General features: G+C 42.8%; 1 protein-coding gene across 1 annotated transcript; it reads left to right on the forward strand.

Annotated features, from left to right (window-relative positions):
* Positions 1–8,005: 8,005 nt before the first annotated feature.
* Positions 8,006–12,328, forward strand: KCNK18 (potassium two pore domain channel subfamily K member 18; the record flags this gene model as incomplete). Its single annotated transcript, XM_084210173.1, has 3 exons — positions 8,006–8,102; positions 9,134–9,289; positions 11,523–12,328. The coding sequence occupies 3 exons, from the start codon at positions 8,006–8,008 to the stop codon at positions 12,326–12,328; spliced, it is 1,059 nt and encodes a 352-aa protein (XP_084066299.1).
* Positions 12,329–12,913: the final 585 nt, after the last annotated feature.

The following is a 12,913-nucleotide window of genomic DNA, read 5'->3' on the forward strand; positions in this document are numbered from 1 at the left end:
ACAGGGGTTTTTGGGCTGCTTACCCATCCCTCTGGCTATGCCACAATTCATCCTCTTTTGGGATCCAGAAAAACTGTGTACAGAAATCTTCTATAATCCAAGAAAGCTAGAATGTCTAAAATGGCTTATTAAAAAAAAAAAAGAAGAATAAGAAGAAAAGCTAATTCTGCTTTCATAGCCATTAATCAGTGTTGCATGAGTTTAAAAGAAAACAGAATCTGACCAAAATCTGCTACAATTCAGCTATATAAAGGCATTAAGTTGAATGCTTAATTGGTGTAAATGGCACATTTCTGCTATTAGTGTTGGACTGCAGACAACCTCAGTTTCAAAATAATAAACAAAAATTCTGCTCATTGCAGAAGGGAGAGAAAGATTCAAATCTACCAAGGGCACTTCTCAAGATACTTTTGCTTGTGTAAACACCTGACTGCAAGGAAGAAGATAGGTTCTATGTACTGTTGGAACAAAATTTCAGCAAGGAGGGTTTCTCTCTCCTTTAGCAATTTGTGCACTTGGAAACAAACCTCAGTTATGTCCAGAGCTCCTGGATCTGAGAGGCCTCATCCAGCCCGCAGCAATTTGACCAGCAACACTGAAGGCAATCTGTTGGCTTGGTGAGCTCTAGAGCAGTGATTTTGCTGACAAAGAGCAGGAGATTTGGGCTGGGCACATCTTGCCAATGCAGTTATGGCACCAATATTTTGTTGAGGGGACCCTGGTGTGACAGAGTTTACTGGAGCAGTTACTGTGTGCTTCCAGCTGGGAGCCACAACTTGTGGAAAGGAGGTGATGGAGTTTGTGCCCTTGCTCTGTGCTGTGCCTTCTCAGCCAGAGAAGCTGATCTCCAAATGTGATGTGGGTCTGTTTAGGGGCAAGCATTTCACATAGCTGCTAAGGATGGCCTTCTAACAAATTATTCACCATAGTGATTGGATATTTCCTCTGGAAAGAAAGAAAAAGAAAGTCATGACAATTCAGGCTGAGAAATCCTGGCAGGTTTGGTGTGACATCCAACAACTGAAGTGAGCTGATGCCATGGGACTGTTGGGTAGAGATAAGAGCTGAGCAACAACTCTTGAAGAATGTGCAAGAGGACAGCAGAGAGTGGCTACCACTGCAATTCTCCTTCCATCAGCAGTTGGGCTGAAGAATGAGGAAACACAGTAGTGTCCATAAGGCATCTTGTCAAGATCTTCATCTTCATGCTGAGGACTGCTGGCAGCTCCAATGTTTGGGGGCCCTTGTTTTCCAACCAGACCCCTGGATGTGGACACATCCTTTGGTTGAGATCTCTTGTTGCATTAAGAGGGCAGTGATGGGGCCAAGGCTCTTGGTGCTGTAGGACTCGGGAGTCTGTGCTTCTCCTCAGGACCAGCACTGCAGCCCTCATTCCTTCATGGGGGCATGCAGCCACCTCCAGCCCTGCCTGCTTCCCCCTCTGTGTGTGAACCCCTTTCAGGGCCCCTCTGAAATCTCCTGTATCTCTCAGCTGCTCAACAAGTCGTTTCTGATGTGTTTCTGATGTCCTTTTGTTTAGACAAACGACAAATCCCTAAAAGCTGTACCCTAAAACCCCATCTCTCTGAATAAGATGCAAGCAGCTGTCTTTGGCTGCCTGGCAGGATTCAGACATTAACCCTCACTGAACTTCCATTCATCCTGCAGCTGAGCTGCCCCACCCTCACATCTCAAATTCCCAAGTGAGCCTGGAGAAGGCCAGTGCCATTTAGAAGGATTTCCCAGCAGTTTGAGCAGCAGCAGCCTGGGCAGCGATGGGCAGTCTGGGTGCCAGGCAGTCTCAGAGGAGCCCCCAGTCCCTGGGCAAATCCGCAGGGTTCATTGCACTCAGGGCCTGGGGCCCAGAGGGCTCATTTAGAAGTGTTAAAGGATTTTTCCTTGTGGAGAAAAATGTGCAGTTTTTTTAAGATGTTCCTCAGAAAAGGTGGGCAATTCTGCATGCATTTTTTCACAACCTAATATATTTTGCAGGAGGAGCTTTCATAGTCATCAACCCAGGCAGGATCACGTCATTGAGGAATTATGTCTTAAACTAATTAGATAGGTGAACCTACAAGGGCCCAGAACCTGAAAGAGTGTCCTCCACTAAGGTGGCAAAATGTTGTTTACTGATTCACTAAAAAGCATCTAAGTGCTATTCCTATGAGAGCTGAAACATTTAAATGGCCAGCATTACAATTAAAGGTTTATTAGCTGAAATGGGTGGGACAGGATTTGAAGAGTTCATGTATTCCTGCTCAGAGCTAAAGGAAAACAGCAGAATTGAGAGAAATTTGAAGACAAGTGTCCACTCAATGTTGTCCCGAGGCGCACCCATCTATGAAAGTGTCTTCCACCCCTCAAATCCACAAAGACTAATGAGTGGTAGGATAATGGAGCTAAAACTGCAAAGATTACACAAAAGGGGAAGAGAAATTGCTTTGTGTCATTAGGAAAATTGGGGTGAAAACAAGTGATGGAAAATTTAGCCTGACACTCAAGAAACTCTGAGCCACTGACATGAAACTGTGCCCAGTCTGATTGCTAGGGAGAGGAGACAGAAAGGGGTGTCTGATTGTGGGCATCTCACAGACTCCTGCCTGTGGTTTATTAAGTGCCATGGATGACTGAGGGTAGAAAATACTGTAAGCAGGATACTCTGGGGATTTACAGGCCTTAATGACCTCAGAGCTCCTCCAGATACACATTTGACCTCAATGTTTTCTGTAATACTTGGCCAATACTGCAGCCTGCAAGAAGACTTTTATCTTTGAACTTGTATGTGACATTGGAAATAAGATAATTTTAAGATTTTTTTTTTTGGTTAGTATTTTGTATGATGAGACTTGAGAGGGTCTGTGTCTGTCACAGAGACAGTCTCACATGAATGCTGGTGGATATTTATGGCTAAAAGTTTGTTCTTGTATTTGGGGTTTAAGATTCCCCTCTTTCCACCTGCCTATATACATATAATGCCACATTAATAGTAATAAAGAGTGAGCATTTATAAGAGCAAAGTGGACTTGTCATCTTGAATTTTTGTGGGGTTTTTGCCAGTTCAAAGAAGTGCAGAATTGCAAATAAATGCAGCGTTGACATGAATCATGATGCTTAGCTTTCATGCAGCATATAATCTCACATACTCTAATGTTAATTAAATTCCTAAGAAGCAGCTTTCTGATCTCTCTACAGGGAGCTTGTTTGCCTTGAAATGAACTACTGTGCTGAGATAGTCTCCACTATACCAGCATTACGTTCACTACATTAACTCAGTAAAGACTTGGCATAAGACTTGTAGCTGAACCTCAGTAATCCCCTTTGCTTATCTGGAAACCCAGGGCTCCTGCACTGTGGGGTCTGCTGCTGGGGACTTGAGGTGACACCAACCTTTCTGCTTGTTCCAGCACCCTGAAATGGTGCCACAGCACTCAGAGGAGTCATGCAAAGCAGTGAGCATTGACGTGGCTTTGTTTGCAAAGCCATCCCCACGCTGACTGAGAATTGTTGCCCTCTCTCCACTGGTTTTGCTGGTGGTCCTTTAGAAAGGGTCTGGAAGAGTGCTGTCTGTCTAGAGCAGCTTTCCCTCCCTGCCCCAAGTGTATTCTGACTTGCCACGTGTGTCAGAGAGCAGCAGGAGCAGAAGTGGCTGACACAGAGCTCTGCTGTGTTGGAAACCTCAGCCTTGCAGCAGCCAAACCCTCCAGATGAGCTACACCCCTGGCTACTGGGTGAAGCCCTGGGAGAGAGAGGATGTTACCTGTTCCAGAGGAAAAAAGCTAATATTTCCTCATTTTGGGGGCAGTTTGGCTCCTTCCAGGCTGTTGTGGTTGCTCAGGTTTGGGGAAGAGGAAGGCAGGGTGAAGTCTTTCTGCCCAGGCAATGGTCTGGGGATCCAGTGGCTGGTTATCTCCTGAGTGACCAAAGACTGGCCCTGTGTTTAGTTACCAGGTGAAAAAGGCTCCCATCAAAGGTGTTTCCTGACTATGTGACTTCATCTCTCTTAGAAAGAAAGAGGAGGAGCAGAAACTAATCCCAAGCCTTGGTTGGTCCTGGCGCATATTGAAAGTGATTTTCTCTTGTAAATGAAATGATGGGACCACTTGCTTGGCTTTGGTGTGAACAAGGAATTAAATAGGAAATTCTATTCAGGGTGAGAGTCCTGGACATCTTTGAAACCACTTAGCATTCTATGTAGTGTCAGGATGTTAGTCCTGAGTGCTCTCAAATATTCCCAGAGGTTACAAGCTCAAGCACTCGACTCAAGCAAAAGCTGAGACTTCTAAAGATGGATACAAAGAAAACTAAACCTTCCCTGGGGTATCCAACACACCCTACACTGCCAGTTTGTGCATTTCTCTCTCCATCCCAGTAGTGTGAAGTGTAAGGACTAAGAATGGGAGGTGTCAGGGGAATTCATATTCCAGGGCAATATGGAATGTGGGGTTGTGAGGAGAAAAATATTTGCAGAGTGCCTTAAAAAGCTGGTGTGGCTCATCTGGCAGGGTGTATTTGCTCTGCAGAAGTGTCTTGTGTCTGTGCTGGGGCTGGGCTTGGGCCAGCACTGCTCCTGGGCTGAAATCCCACAGGGAGAGGCCTGAAGGAGCCCCAGAGCTGGGAGGGGATAACTACAGTGGGATAACTATTGTGGGTGGGAGGTGGGAGGAGTCCTTTGAAAGGGCTGAGCACACTAAAAGTGAAACTCCACTGACTTCACCCACCCAGCTGACCTCAAGTGGTGTGACCTTATGTCTTGGGGTCAAATCTATTGCTCACAAAACCCTGAGATTGCTTTCTCAATGCAGCTACTGCTGCCACTCGCTTTTTGCTGTTTTGGGGTGCTTGGAGGTGATATCACCATTATACCAAAACATTCATTTTTGGGGGGAGCTAAGGTATGTTAATGCATTCTGGAAATACTTTCCAGGGGCCTATAGTGGGGCAATGGATCAAATCTTCCATGATCCCTGTTAACATTCAACCTGGAATGGAATGTTTTTAATTCTCCTTGTTGTGAAGTGCTGCCAGGCTGAGGCCTCGGTGCCTCTATCAAACCATATTCCCATCAGAATCAATGCCAGGTGTAAATAAAAGCAAACCATTTAATCCATTGCCATTCATTTTTAAAAAGCACTGTCATCCTTCAGGTCACTTTCATTTTCTCTTCAGAAGGATGACATTACACTCTTTGTCAGTACAGAAGGGTGAATCCAGTGGTGTTTCACAGAGCAGGTAACACAGCAGGTCTTTGGCAACACAGCAGAGAGAGTTTTACTGATTATTGAAAAACGTTTCTCTCTGCCCAAACAAGGACCTTCTAGGCTTAATGTAATTCAGAAATATCAGATAAAATAGCAATTTCATGATAAGTATATTTTTACTGGAATTATTTAACCTTGCAGCTGTGGTCAAAAACTTCCCTTTCAAGCAGCACCTTACAGAGCACTCACATTTGCCCTAATCAAAGAAATGGAAGTTGGGACAATTGCAGGTTTGCTGTCCATTAATGTGGATAGGAAATGTGTATTGCAAAAATCTCTCTCAATACAAGTACCAGTAACTCAATTTGGAATAACTTGTGGTTAGTGGGATTTGCTTTTAAGCAACTAAGTTCAAATATGTAATACAGCAATAGTGGGAAATGGTTTAGATTAAGCAAATAATGTAAAAATCATTTCTGATTTTGTTTTTATTAAATTTTCTTGTTGTCACAGGCTCAGAGCCTGATGCTACAAATGGCTGAGAAGCTCCAGGGAATTGCTAAATACTTTGCAGTACCCGGTGTAGGAGGAGGCTGAGAAGATTTTAAAGCACTTTCTGGAAAATATATTTATATCTGAGTTGCAGATGAAACTCTGTGCAGGACAAACTATATCAGAATTACCATACTGGTCAGTGAAAACCTTTTTTAGAACATCAGTGTGTATATTTTGCCTCAGACAGGGGCTCATTGCTCAGTACCCTGTCTTATTTTTACAGCTGCAAGCTATTTTCAGTTCAGGAGGGTTGTTGAGTCCTGTGTCGTTTGCAGTCAGCACTAGTGACTGTTCTTCTAAACATCTCTCCATTCTCTTTCATGTATGGAAACCCAACGACCTTTGGCAAAGACCTTTCTAGCTGTGTGAGGAAACAATCCTGTTTTGTTTTGAAGCAGATTTCTACTTGCTCCTTTTGATGGTTTGCTCAATTCTGCTTCCAGAAGAGGCTACAGAGAGCTGATCCCTCACCTGCTCTCTCCAGAACATCTGGAAGACTGAAGATAGTTCCTCAGTCACAATTTTTTCCCCCCTGGCCAATGACTGCTCAGTCATTCTTTGTCTGAAAGCTGTCCATCATTCATCCTTGTTGCTTTTGAAATTTTCCCAGTTTTTAGCTGTGCTGTTGAGAGCAGTGTAGCAGAGCCACGTTGACTCCTGCAGGTGTGTGCAGCCCATACATTTGGACAGTAATAAAGAGCTTTCCAACGTTTCAGTGCCTGTTGTAGCAATTCCCAGCATAAAGGACACCAGACCTATGTACAGACCTCTCAGGAAGGTCTCTTGCTTTTGACTAATTATGAACTTTAGCAGTTTCTAACCCTGTGTTTCAGGTCAGTGAGGGAAAAAATAAAACAGAGATTGACTGCAATAAGAGGATTTATAAATCTGTTGCCAAAAAGCAAGACTGACCCAACAAGGCAGATAACAAGAAAAACAGCAAGCACACAGGTTTATTTTTGTCTTAGCCCTAAAAGTCTCTTTTTTTAAATAGTGGAGACTTGCATCCTGGTGAACATAAACTATCTTCTGATCAAATTTACTGAGAGTTTGACCTAGAAGAAATCACTGTAAGCATATAGGATTTCTGTGTGGGTGTGTGGACTTGCTCCATACATACAGCTCAGTAGGTCTTGGCTGCACAAGATTGTTTCCATTTTTAAAGAAAGATGCCTGGAGATGAAATATTTAACGCCTCTTTTTGTAAAGCCCAACTCCCCTTACTACCACTACAAAAATTGCAAAGAGCAGTGATACTGCTTGTTGCTCCAACAAATGTTTTAGAGCAAAGGATGTTGTTGCTCCTTTGTGTTTTAGAGCAAAGGATGAAAAGAAAGGCTTTATTTTTAAAGTTGGGTATAGTTTGCAAAGATCACTAACCCAGAACTGAATCTTGCAGTTCTGACTTACTAAGATCAGTGGGAATTTCATAGTTGAGACTTCTATTTTTATAGGAAGATTTTATTCAAGTAAGAACTAGGCGAAACCTTCTTGACTAATTTTTTTTTCCTTGGGAGAAAAAGAATTTAAAATTCAAAAGACCCTCTCTACAAAGATTGAGTGGTATAGAGAGATTCTGTAAGCTCTCTGAAAGGGAAATTAATTGTTCTACCCAGGTCTGCCCAGGGGTCACAATTAGAGCCATCCCCTTCTTGTGATTAATTTTAAATTTTCTTGTTTGTTTCTGGGAGAAATCTTTAAAGAACTCCATCCCTTACAGTGCACATTTTCCCTTCTGGCAGCTGGAAGTGTTTCTGCTCTACCAATGGGAAGCTGTTGTTCAGGAGAAGGAACTTTAAGCACGAGTTGGCTCCAGTGGAAGCTGATAGGAGCTGGTAGTCCATGTGCATTACAGTGCTGGCTGATCAATAATAATTCAGGGATAGAGTGGCGTGGCATCAACTGAGAAGTATTTTAGAGCTTGATCAGTTGTGCTGCTTTTCCGTGGGGACTGTAGTGCAATCTTCACTTATAAGGACATGTGATCTGAAAGCCTGAGGCAGAACAATCCTTCTTTTCACAGGAGAAGCTTTTCTTGGCTGCAAAAGCTTTTACATCCTCATCCTTCTTTCTAAAAGCTCTGTCTTCTCCACAAAATTTTATATTAAAAAAAAAAAAAAGACGAGCCTAGGATGGCAACAACATCACAGCCTCTGCGAGGTAAAACGACATGTAAAAAAATATTTTGGGCAGTGTTTCCTCATGCCTGCTTCATTGTGTCTCTTGTCATCTATGCTTTTCTTGGGGCTCTCATGTTTTCCCACATTGAAAGTACCCGGAAGGTCACAGTAAGTGAAGAATACAGAACATTTCTGAAGAAGCTGATGAACCTCACCAGAAGGTTCCCAGGTATGTACTGGAATTTCAAAATGACTTAACTGCACAGGGAGCTATTCATTCTCTTGCTTTTTGAATGGGTTTTTTTGCTTTTTAAGACATTCTTCAAAACATTAGCAGCTCACCCTGCGAACAGGATTTTCCCTCTGCCTAGCTAATGATTTTTTCCCTTAGCTGTTTTTTCCCTTAGCTGTTTTTTCCCTTAGCTGTGATTTTTGACTGCAAGCTTCCCAGTCCTTTTGTTCCTGCCTGAACAGACTTTTCCTGAGATGCCTGTGTTCTCCCTTTTGCCCATGTTACCTTTTACCTTAAGGAGCAGCTGAGATTCCTGTGGTATTTCCTTCAGTTTGCTGGGGGCTGAATCCTCTCTCTCAGAAAGTTTTTCCAGCTGCCTCTTCCCTGCTCTGAGCTTCCCTGCCAGCCCTCTGGTGATGGGATACTCAGAGGGAGAAGGGTGCAGTTCTGCACCCCAGACCCAGTGATACTGATTGGAGGGGGTAGAGGAGAAAAGAAGGCTTAGAAATCCTCCTGAGTTTCACTCAGGTGGCTGTGCTGACCCAGTGATCAGTTTTGGGCAATTCAATAATATAAATCCTTTCCAGCAAAGCTCAGCCACAGGGAAGAGGAAGAAGGGTTGCAGGATTCATAGCAGGGCACTGGGCAGTGGCATCCAAGAGGTTCAGATTGGTTCCCTGCTGTTGACCCCACATTTCTTGGTGTCTTTGGGTAAAAAGAAAACTAATCTCCTGGGAAGTCCAAAATGAAACAGGGCATTCAGGCTGGAAGCTGGTTACTCAGTCATCTTGTCCTTCTTTATGTTTATTTGTTCCCTGTACTTTTATTCACCAAAGCCACTGAACCCACCTGATTTTTTCAGAGGTGGGGGTGAGGGGCTTGAAAGGGGATGGTGAGAAGGTGAATATTTTTATCTTTTAAGAGAATATGAGCAAATCCTCAGCTGCAGCATATTTCACTGGAGTAGCAGGCAGGCTGCTCCCTGAGTCTGCAAACACTCACTGTGCCTCCTGCTGTGACTGTGACAGATAATGGGACAGCTAACGTGACAGAAAATGAGAAGTTTAACCAAGACATCCGTGACCTTTTCAACACAGCTGACCCAGTCTGGTTTATCAGTCCAAAAGAAAGATGGAATTTCTTTGGGTCTCTCTTTTTTTGCTGCACAGTATTCACAACTGTGGGTAAGTACAGAGGTAAAGTAACACCCTTCAGAATAAATTCCTGTTGTTGCTGACTCTAATTCCTTTCTTCCAGAGAATTAAAACCACCCTAAGCAAGCAAACAAACAAACAAACACACAAACAAACAAACCCACCCTTTCTAAACCCAAAGCCCAAATCCCCTTGAATTTTTCCCCTGAGTATTGCTGATGAGTCTGCAGGCAGTTCTGCAAACACAGACTGCAGAGACACAGCTGAGTTACAGAAACAAGTCACAGATTAGTAATTAGTGATGGTACACACTAATTAACTGCATCGTTACATATATGCTATAATATGTATTCATATATGATGTTCACAGAGCTATTGAACTAAAAAGAAATCTCCATTTTTCAGTCAAACCTTATCCTTCCTACTGTTGTGTGACCTATTGGGTAATGTTTTCCTCTCTGGAAAAGGTAATTCATAATGCATATATTATTTTTTAATTGATTCTCAGTTACTTATGTCTAATTCAGGTTTGTTAATGTGTGGTACTGTAATTAAGCACCGTGTTCACATTTCTCTGGGTTAACAGCACATGATAGTGTTTAAGTCACACCTTTGAAATCTTTCAGTCTGACTTCATATTTCAAAGGAGGACCTAGATCAAATAGAAACATCTGCTCTGATTTTGGCTCCCTCTGCATTGCTAAATACAACTCCTCATGCTCATTCCCAAAGCTACTTTTATCCCTTTGTTAATCTTTCTCAAATGCTGGCAAGTACAAGCACTGTCTCTCCAAATTTGTCATAATCAAAGCTGGATGGGAAATATTCCCACAGCATTGTATCAAATTGCAAAGACATTTCTCCACTGCAGTAGGATGTGCTCAAGATCCTAGCATGGGGATGAATCCTACTGTAAGAGAAAAACTGAACCTTAAAACGAGCTCATCCTACACAAGGAACAGTGTGAGAGCTGATGTGTTCACCCAGAGCCCTTGTGTGCTGTGTCACAGCTCAAACCTCACACTCTCATCTCTTGGGTGACTGCTCCAACTCAGCTTCTTGCAGTTCAAGACAGAAGTCTGGGTGGTCAGAGACACGCTGGGGATGAGACCAAAATCCTCAGCCCTGTGAGTATTTCCTGGAACAAACACAGCAGCCAAGAACCTTTGAGAGGGGATGTTTTATCAGAAAGCTTTGACTTCAGCAAGCTGATGAAAAGGCATATTGTGGGAAATGTCTTCCCTGGGCTTATTTACCCACCTCCATTAACATGGGACTTGACAAATGTCCCCATACACACTGACCTAACATATTTATTTCTAAGCTGCCAGTACTTTTTGCCTTCACAGCACTGAGTATTAATGCATCTTCCTCAGTTTTGACCTAAGTTTTAGGAACAGTAGAAAGCCTGGAATATTTGCTGCTAATAGATAGAATAGGTGGCTATTTCCATTGCAGAGGGTTTGTTATTTGTAGAATCAGGCACTAATAGATTACCTTGGGATAGAATCAAATTTCTGGGAGAATTGAGTTATCTAGTCTGAAGCTTGATGATCTGAACTGCCATCTCTTTACTGTCTGGGGAGGCTGCCTAGTGGCTCAACTAGGATAGATTTCTGGGTAGCTAAATTTAAGCTCAGAATAACTTTTAAGCCTGGAAAATGCAAAAGATGTTTTTAATGCTCAGAAAACAATTTAAAAAATAATAAATAAGATCACTCTGTGCAATAATGACAATAATCTTTCCCAAGTGCTTTGAGAGTAAAGATTAGCATTGCCAGTTAGCCTGTGGGGAAGAGAATACCAAGAATAAATGGTATTTCAGTGTCTCACAGCAAAGCAGGGACTGAGGCTGGGTTCAGACCAAAGGCTGTGGCAGCCACAAGTGAAAACATGCATGGATGAAGAAAACAAGGGAAACCATACCTCACCATATGGGCTGATAATCTGACAGGCTAAGCACTTGGCCTAGAAGCTCATATAGGAAAAAGCAGGGTTTTTGAAGGGAGAGAAGGAATATTCAATGTCTTCTGAAGGTTGAAGAGAAAAATGGTTGTTAAAATTTAATACAGTTACTATAATACCAAAGTTTTCTCCCACTATAATGGAAAAGCATTGATTTACAACCTGAGTTTAGTATCCAATATGTTAGAGGAAGCAAATAGAAATAGCCAAATTGGATTTAGGGAAAAGGCATATCTTCTGCTGCCATTTTATGTATCACATCTCTCTCTTTCTCTTCCCCTTCTTGTTCTTTTTCAAGGTTATGGTAATACCTATCCTGTGACACGGAGTGGGAAGTATCTCTGTATGTTGTATGCTTTATTTGGGATCCCCCTGATGTTCCTGGTCCTGACAGACATGGGAGACATCCTTGCAACTGTCTTATCCAAGTCCTACAACGAGTTCAGGAGACTGCAGTCAAAAATTCTTGCCTCTAAACTCTGTTCTGGATCCACATGTAGCAAAAGGAATGGACTGAAATGCAGGGCACAGTCTAAAAGAGTCATCAACGAGCCCCTGACCATTATGGAAGTGCTGAGAAATCAGTCAGGTGTGAAACCGGTCAAATATCGCAACGTGGAACTTTTTGAAATGTTAATTGCCAGGGAGAATGAAAACACACAACCAGCAAGAACTAAAAGCATGGAGAGATGGAGTTCATGTCCTGAACTAGCCAGGGAAAAGACGGTGTCCAGAGTAATTGAGAATTTTGACAAAATAGGAAAAGAGTTAGAAAAATTAGATGTGCCCATTGTGTTGATGGTTCTCGTTATCTTTGTGTACATCTCCTGTGCTGCTGCTATTCTTCCAAAGTGGGAAAAAAATATGGATTTTCAGGAAGCCTTTTATTTCTGCTTTATCACTTTGACCACTATTGGATTTGGAGATACAAAGCTAGAACATCCCAAGTTTTTCTTGTTTTTTTCCCTCTACATTATAATTGGCATGGAAATTGTCTTCATTGCTTTTAAGCTGGGTCAAGACCGTTTAATTGTTCTGTATAAAAAGGTGATTTCATTTTGTGCAGAGAAAAATATGCCATCAAAGAAGATATATCCAAAATAAGAGCAGTCATTTCTCCTTCACTTGTCAGCACTGGCTACTCAATGAGATGAAATTGTTTCTGTGCATTTCTGCCTTGGGCTGGCAGGTGCTATATTTTAATCTGATTTCCTCTTAGAAATGACTGTGAAATGGCTGAACACTTCTGAAGGCACTTGGTGAAGGCATCTCCAGGGAGTACTTTCCAAAGGGGTCCCTTCTCCTAAATAATCACAGATGCTGCCTGATGAAGAAGCTGAAGGCTCTCCCTACCAGTTCTCCCTGACATATTTTGCAAAGCTCTGACTTTGTGCAGCCTTTCTGTCCCCTCTCCCACTGCAAGGAAGTTCAGGAATTTTGTTTTCAGTACTTGTCCAAGCAAGACCCAGACCTCCTGGAAGGTCCTGTCCTGCCATCTTCTCTGCAGCCAGCTTGGCTGTGTCTGTCTGTCTGTCCTGAGCCGTGACACCCTGCTGCTGCCATCTGTCATCAGAGAGAGCTGGGGAGGAAGGTGTGAACCCAGCTGCTGTGTGGGACAAACATCACACCTGGCACAGCTCAGGGAAATGTTCCATGGAAAGGAAGGACACCACATTTCCCCATCTCTGT

The sequence above is a fragment of the Fringilla coelebs genome (genome assembly GCF_963513975.1).
Source record: "Fringilla coelebs genome assembly, chromosome: 8".
NCBI lineage: Eukaryota > Metazoa > Chordata > Aves > Passeriformes > Fringillidae > Fringilla > Fringilla coelebs.